At 41.8% G+C, this 8,380-nt stretch overlaps 1 protein-coding gene across 1 annotated transcript; it reads right to left on the reverse strand.

The window, feature by feature from the left end:
• Positions 1-23: 23 nt before the first annotated feature.
• On the reverse strand, positions 24-3,593 carry LOC134344421 (complement C1q-like protein 3). Its single transcript, XM_063044179.1, has 2 exons — positions 2,744-3,593; positions 24-1,966 (listed from the first exon to the last, which is right to left on the reverse strand). The coding sequence occupies exons 1-2, from the start codon at positions 3,332-3,334 to the stop codon at positions 1,787-1,789; spliced, it is 771 nt and encodes a 256-aa protein (XP_062900249.1). The 5' UTR covers positions 3,335-3,593; the 3' UTR covers positions 24-1,786.
• Between the last annotated feature and the right edge of the window lie 4,787 nt (positions 3,594-8,380).

The following is an 8,380-nucleotide window of genomic DNA, read 5'->3' on the forward strand; positions in this document are numbered from 1 at the left end:
TGACACGTGATCGTAGTACAGTTAAGACAAACGTCAATCATGTGTAAATTGGAGTAAATATAATGGAATATTTCTGAAATGTCATCCACTACCCTACATTAAAACTAGTGACTACACTTAAAGCATGTTTATTCATTGCACAGCGCGCCTCATGGATGTGCTAAAAACCCTCTTCCTTCCATGAATTATTATTTGCATTTGATTCCAATCGGTAACTTTTATAGATAGATATTAGCAATATATTCACAAAGCAGCTACTAACTGACTACCAAGAAAGATGAATAATTCGTCAAAAGACGAATGAAGGTTTAAATCGGAGCCTACTTGTTCTCAAATACGTTATTTTAAAACAGCTTGAAAAAATATTTACTTGCAGAAAATGTTTTCTACAAAGTTTTAACCCTAAATTTAAAGCGCTATTTTAATGTACAGATCATAACTTGACTGATATTAATGGACTGAAACAACACACTGTTTACGTTAAATTTAACATAGAGTAGACGAGACATTTGAAGGTATTGCATCTTCTTTTAATTCACAGCAATATTTTATAACATTAGTCTGTGTCCAAAGCAATAACGGAGGAATTGGAATGAGATGAATAAAAATTAACGTGTAAATAGAGAAAAAGAAATGGCTGCCTTATACCAGATGATGTCAAAATGAGTCCAATTCCTAGATTAAACCAAAACAATTACAACTGTGTAAGAAATTAAATGCCAAACGCCTTAAGTTAACCAAACTTATTATTGAGGCTAAGTGTTGGAAGCACGTTTTAACCGTATCCTAACTTCACACGATTGTTTTTCGTCTGTGATCCCATCGCAAGCGGCTGTCGGTTTTACGTGCAGTGGAATTATTCATCAGGGAAGTGGGACGTACCTGCTGTAATCTAAGAGTATCACTTACAAGCTTGGATGGCCAAATCTGTACAATTTAGTCAGGCGGTCTAATAATGTATGAAAAATTAACTGATAATCAGTGTTGACGAAATTTATTGTTATAAAATCAATGTCCTGATGATATTTATGTGTGACGTGAAAACATTCAATACCTTAATCTTATATGATTAAAAGATTTATTTTAAAAATCTATTGCATCTTATTGCATATACATATATATCGAATTTGAAATTCATGCCACAGCAATCAGAAAGCTGCACATTATCTATTGCGCACACATTATCCTTTATATTAAAGTGTAATTGTTAAATGAAAGATCAACTCCGATAGAAGGCGAACACTGACCTTATTAAAGACAGCAGCATACTCATTTAACATTGCAATTATAATCGTTGTCAGAAAATCGTTGCTCACCACGGCGAGTAATGTGGAATTCCAAGCAGAGAAATGGTTAGTCGCTACAACCAAAGAGATGCTGAATGGATAAAGCTGAAATTCAATACATCAAAGCATCTGAGGATGAGAACACCTGCTTCCCCCCACATGATCTTGAGGCTTTATAGAGAAATTGACCCCTCTGCTCAGAACTGGGCTGACTTCCTCTCACAAATACAATGCTAACATTGAGAAATTGCTTTGGGCAGAAAAGTCAGAGTAACCCAAAACTGAGCTTATTTATATGGACATCGTCTTTTGTGCAAGTATATTTCAAATAGCTTTTCTTTCAACAAATAAAAATGGCTGACTGTATCCAGAAGTACCGTGCACATTCGGAGACCGTCCATTTGGTGTTTGCAGTGATCTTTCTTGGCCGTGGGGATCTCGCCCTCAGACATCCCCGCAGGAAGTGATTCGATTTGGTTCTTTATCTGTTCCTCCATTCCTCAATCGGCGTAGACTATAAATCCAGAGAAGGTGCTGTACTTATTGTTGTTACCGCCGTGGGCCTTGCCACCATCCAGTTTAATATAAACTTCATCCCCTGCATCCAAGTGCAGCACGACGCTGTTACTGGCATAGTCGTAGTTCTGGTCGGCGTCCTGGGCGATGGCGCTGGCTCGAACCTACAGAAGGTTGAGGAAAGTTACGAAAAGTGCGAGACCAATTTGAACACTAAATTCCAATAGCAGCAATGGGCAATGAGCTATTCGCAACAGTTTTCAATATTCATATCGTCATATATTTTGCCATATCTGTCTTGCTTAGCCTGTCCTACATGAGTTTATATCTATTTATTTCATTACAGTTATCATTGTTTTAGGTAATTATTCGGGTCCAAGCTTCGTAGTTCTCGTGTTAATCCTAAATTTCAACAACCCCTATCCCCCCGACCCAACACCTCTGGACAATCTATCTATCTCTATCTCTATCTCTATCTCTATCTCTATCTCTATCTCTATCTCTATCTCTATCTCTATCTCTATCTCTATCTCTATCTCTATCTCTATCTCTATCTCTATCTCTATCTCTATCTCTATCTCTATCTCTATCTCTATCTCTATCTCTATCTCTATCTCTATCTCTATCTCTATCTCTATCTCTCTCTCCCCCCCCTCCCCTCTCTCTCTTTCTCACTCACACACACAGCATGGTTGCATTCCTTTGTTTTTTATACCCTTTACTCGAAGCCTGAGACAAAAGATAATGGGCTTAAACATAACGCGGTGATCACGCATTTTATTCAACTGCCTAGCTAACTTCTTTTTAAAAAAACCTGGAAAACTCTCCTTTGCCCATTATGCCAACACTTCTCCCATTGAGTGAAAAAGCACAAATGCAAACGAAGGTGCAGTGCCAACTTTTGCCCTCAGCTGCTGAAACTTGTTTGAAGGATCGCTCACCTGGCCATTTTTACACAGATCTGCCCACATGCTGGTGCCGTCGCCACCTCTCATCAAAACGTGGTAAGTGAAGAAGTAAATCCCCGGAATGGAACAAGTAAACTTGCCGGTGGTCGGGTCATAGTGGTTCCCGAGATTAGTGACCACATCGTCGAACTTGAGCATCTCGTAACCCTCGTGTGGTCGCTTGAGGCCGGCGTAAAAAGCGATCTTCGGCACTGTGCTGTAGGTCGCAGCGCTGATGGCTCCGGCGTTTGGCCCTGGAGGTCCCGGTAAGCCGGGGAGTCCCGGTCTGCCTGGCTCGCCCTTTCCTCCCGGTGGCCCGATAGAGCCCGGCGGTCCTGGTTCGCCGGGCGGACCCCTGGGCCCGGCCTTCCCCGATCTCCCCGGCTCCCCTTTGGGTCCTTGGATGAAAGTGGGTAAGGGCATCACACTGTGATCCCGCACCGTCTCCGCCGCCGCCGCCGCCGTGGTGGCTTTCGTGTCATAGGGGTCGCAGACCATCCTGCAGGTGCCCAGCATCTCGTAGTGGGCGGACGTACCGGCCGAGTTCACCAGCACCGGGATCAAGATCACCAGCAGAAGGACCATGACGACTCCCACCGCCGCAGCGATCAGTCTCTTCTTACGGACGACCCGCGTGAGAGGGGGACGATCGTCCTGTCTGCCTTTGGAAGAAATCGTGATGGTTGTGTGAGGACCACGACCAGGGAGAAAATAAGGGATACTTGCCAGAGCAGTTTCAGCCTCGGCTCGACTTGACCCTGACTTGGCCAGTTCTTGGCAGTCTGGATGTGCTCGAGCTCGCTCTGGGGCTGTTGAGTGAGACGGCTGCTGGACGATGCCTGGAATTTAAGTACGGGCAGGGACGGCAAGAATCTTCTTCTCACGCCTCCAGCCAGATGCCACCTGTCCCGATCCTGTATTCACGTGTGAGCAGAAGAGCAAATCATCTCAAAGCACACAGAGAGACACACACGCACGCACACACACACACACACACACACACACACACACACACACACACACAAACACTCCTCACTCCTCATCGAATTAGTTGCGATTGACTCTTCGATCGGATATGTCACTCCAATTCGGCAGCAAAACAAACGCAAGATGAGCGGACGGTTTGGACAACCTGTTGGCCCAGGCGGATTCCCGTTATTTATTAAGACTCACGAAAAGTTGTTTCCAGCAGCTTCGATATTCAGAATGACTGGGGGGTGGGGGGTGGGCACAGAAATGCGCTTCCAAACTGTTACATTGAGAAATTGCCTCTCGGTCCGCATGGAAGGAAGCCGAACCGCAGGCTCTCGCTGGGGAAGGAATAATTTGAAAGTCTAATGTCAAGAGAAGGATCCTTGCCATTCGTGGCGGTGTCTGTTTTAAAATAAAATGCCTGCCAAATCAGTGATGAATTCGAGTTACCGTAGCGCAGAGGATACTAGGTTCAGAAATATTTAACACTCTCCAAGCTACTTCACCTGCGTTACCTTTACACTTCTATGTACTATGTTAAGGTCATGTACCATGGCGCTGGAAAACAAAAATGAATCGATCGTTCATCCTTAAGAATAAATGTCAGATCCTCTGTTTACTAGCGCCGGGGTGAGCTGTAAGGCTGCTCAGACCGGCAGGCAGAACAGAAGAATAGTACAGCTCGCCAGACCGAAGCCCGTCGAAACTGATAATACTAGACAGATTTTTAGATACGCTAATGTGTCCTTGTACTGTAGGTGTACTGTTTATAACATATTTAAGTCTAAAAGCTTACGACTACTTGCTGATCATTTCGTGTAAAACGCAATCAGAAAATGCCTCGTCTAAATTAAGCTCTACAAGACTCACAATTTTGTTGAAATGGAGATAATTGGGTATATCCGTGTAACGAGCAGATTCTGATAAATCTCCTGAAAACTGAAGAAAACCGAGAATGGCAATGCAATTTTAAAGATGTTGAAGCATGTAATGCAGTGTTTGTCAGAAATGGCACATTAAAGTTACCGTTGTGCTCCATCAGTGGATGATTACTGTTTGCAAATTAGAATGTAGTTTGAGTTTCAAGCCGCACCCATGTCATTGTGAACCAAGGTAACAATTAAGCCTCATGCTAACCATAGCATATAACAAAGTTCAAAGTAAAATCTTTTATCGGAGTACAAACAGGTCACCCCACAATTTAGGGAGGAACACCTCACTGAAGAATTTTCTGACCTAAATTACTACTTTTCCTGAAACCTGACAACCTAGTTTTGATCTTAGTCAACTAACATTCGGTAAATTACACTAAGTGATCACTTTATTAGGTACCTCCTTCTCCTAATAAAGTGGCCATTGAGTGTATGTTCATAGCCTTCTGCTGCTGTAGCCCATCTGCTTCAAGGTTTGACATGTTGCACATTCAGATATGTTCTTCCACACAGCAGTGTTGAAATGTACGGTCATTTAAGTTACTGTCACCTTCCTGTCAGTTTGAACCAGTCTGCCCATTCTCCTCTGACCTCTCATTAACAAGGCTCACAGAAAGGCCACTCACTGGCTGTTTTTTTTGTTGTTTCATGCACCTTTCTCAGTAGACTTGCATGTGAAAATCCCAGGAGATCAGCAGTTTCTGAGATACTCAAACCCCCAACAATCATTTCACGGTCTAGCAACATGCATAAAAGTTGCTGGTGAACGCAGCAGACCAGGCAGCATCTCTAGGAAGAGGTACAGTCGATGCTTTGGGCCGAGACCCTTCATCAGGACTAACTGAAAGAAGGAATAACTTTGTTAGATATGCTTATGTCACTTTGATAATATTTCTGAACAAATGAACATCTTGCCCATGCCTGCATGCTTTTATGCATAGAGTTGCTGTCATCTGATTGGCTGATTAAATATTTGCATTAACAAGCAGGTATACAGGTGTACCTAATAAAGATATCACTGAGTACACAGTTGTAGCATAGACACGAGTTAACGGCCAGAACCCAAAACCTTGAAGGATCCCTTCTCTTTCTCTTGTCTAACACACTAAGGGAAGTTGTAACTCTACAGTCAGCTAATTCAGCACAAACCTGGAAACATTCTGCCCAAGCATTTGTAAAAAAAAACTCCTCAAGGCTTTTCACATATTGTGCTTGGTAGCAATTTTGAATGACAACTCTTTTATTCTTTTCCTCAATATTGCATTTTTTGCCATGAAAAGCAAATGTTCCAACAAAATCATCCTTAAAAAATTTCAAACTCTAGAAACAATTAGCCTATTCCTCAAACTAAGATAGCTCAGCTTACATATAGTCCATGAGTTATGAATATCATAGGAAAAGTAGGTGTGTATTGTATTTCCTCAATGCCCCTGAACCGAGGACACAGTTAAGAGTGTCTCCAGAATCATAAACAAGCCCGATTGTCTGAAGATGGCAGAGGTCCTTCCCTAAAGAACACAGGGAATCAGATGAGGATGAGAGGAGACATGATAGAGGTGTACAAGATAATAAGAGGAATAGATAGAGTGGATAGCCAGCGCCTCTTCCCCAGGGCACCACTGCTCAATACAAGAGGACATGGCTTTAAGGTAAGGGGTGGGAATTTCAAGGGGGATATTAGGGGAAGGTGTTTTACTCAGAGAGTGGTTGGTGCGTGGAATGCACTGCCTGAGTCAGTGGTGGAGGCAGATACACTAGTGAAGTTTAAGAGACTACTAGACAGGTATATGGAGGAATCTAAGGTGGGGGCTTATATGGGAGGCAGGGTTTGAGGGTCGGCACAACTTTGTGGGCCGAAGGTCCTGTACTGCACTGTACCATTCTATGTTCTATGTTCTTGTACAATCCAATTGTTTCATGGTTATGACTATTGAGAGAAGGTATTTTAAAAGAAAATTCAGATTTGAACCTCATAGTGAGATGCAAACATCAATGTTCCAGAACTATGGAACAGATCAATATTTCAATTATGAATCTGTACCTTGTGTTATAATTATTACTGAGGGTTAGTGGGTTGGTCTGAAATAGGAGTTTGTATGGATTTCTATTAATGAGTTTTCCTAACAGTGGTCAAAATTCAAGGCAAAGGCTGAGCAAAGCAAGGAGGAAAGTGGAGATAAAACAAAGTGTGGAAGCTGGATTCTGAATCTTAAACAATCTGCTGGAAGAAATCTATGAGCCAAGCAGCACCTGTGGAGGCAAAGGGATGGTGAATATGTTAGATTAAAACTGATACAGGATCTCAACATGCAGGGACTACCTCTAGAGGTCATAAGTTAGGGATGAAAGGTGAAAAGTTTAAGGAGAACATGGGTGGAAACTTTCTCACTCAGAAGGTTATGAGAGCGTGGAATGATCTGCTAGTGCAAGTGGTGTATGCAAGCTCGATTTCAGCATTTGAAGTTTGGATGCATACATGGATGGTAGGAGTATGGAGGGCTATGGTCCCAGTGCAGGTTAATGGGAGTAGGTAGTTTAGATGGTTTGGCATGGACTAAATGAGCCAAATGACTTGGTTCTGTGCTATACTTTGGTATTAATCTATGACTCAAAGTGAAATGCTAACTATCCCTTTGCCCCTTTGCCTCCAAAAAAAGCAGCTTGGCCCACTGAGCACTTCCAACAGTGTGCTTTAGTAGAAGGCATGTAAATTTATCTAGTTTGGAAGCTGAGCTGGGAACCATACAGATCTGCAGACAAAACCTGAAGTCAAAGAGCTGATGAAAGAAATAACTAGCAACCACATCCAGGTCATTCTTCAAAAATGTTGTTTGTTGGCATCTAAATGATTTAGAACCCAGAACACATTTGATTCTCCCACTTGTTGAGATTATTTCAGAATATTTCAAATATGGATTACCTATGTTTAGCATAACTCTGTCAGGTCACCTGCATTGAATCCTTATTTATTTACTTAAATCCTTCTTAAATTTCCATTTTCAATAAATGTTCAATTATTATTGGACATTAGAATCAAAATTACACATCAGGCTTAATATCACCGACATATATCATGAAATTCATTGTTTTGCAGCACCAGTACATCACAATATTTAATACTAAAAATGATAAATTAAATAAATTATATATATATATATATATAATTAAATAAAATATGTAGTGAAAACAGAGAGAAAAAAAGAAAGAAATTAGTGAGGTAGGATACATGTGTTCATTGTCCAGAAATCTGATGGCTGAGGCGAAGAAGCTGTTCCTGAAATGTTGAGTGTGCGCCTTCAGGTTCATGTTCCTCCTCCTCGATGGTAGCAATGGAAAGAGGGCATGTTCTGGGTGACGGGGTTCTTAATGATGGATGCTGTCATTTTGAGTCATTGCCTTTGATGATGTACTAGATGCTAGGGTGGTTAGTGCCTATACTGGATTTGTCTGAATTTACAACCTTTTACAGATTTTTCCAATCCTATCAGAGATGCTGATGCAAACAATAGGATGCTCTGCAGCGTACATCTGTAGAAATTTTCAATAGTCTTTGGTGGCGTACCAAGACACCTCAAATTCCTAATGAAATGCATGCTACTTTTGTGCCTTCTTTGTAATTGCATCAATATATTGGGCCCAGAATAGATCCTGTCTTCCAGGAACTTGAAACTACTCGCCCATTCCACTTCTGATCCCTTGATGAGAATTGGTGTGTGTTCCCTCAACC

Source organism: Mobula hypostoma, chromosome 3, assembly GCF_963921235.1.
Source record: "Mobula hypostoma chromosome 3, sMobHyp1.1, whole genome shotgun sequence".
NCBI classification, from domain to species: domain Eukaryota; kingdom Metazoa; phylum Chordata; class Chondrichthyes; order Myliobatiformes; family Myliobatidae; genus Mobula; species Mobula hypostoma.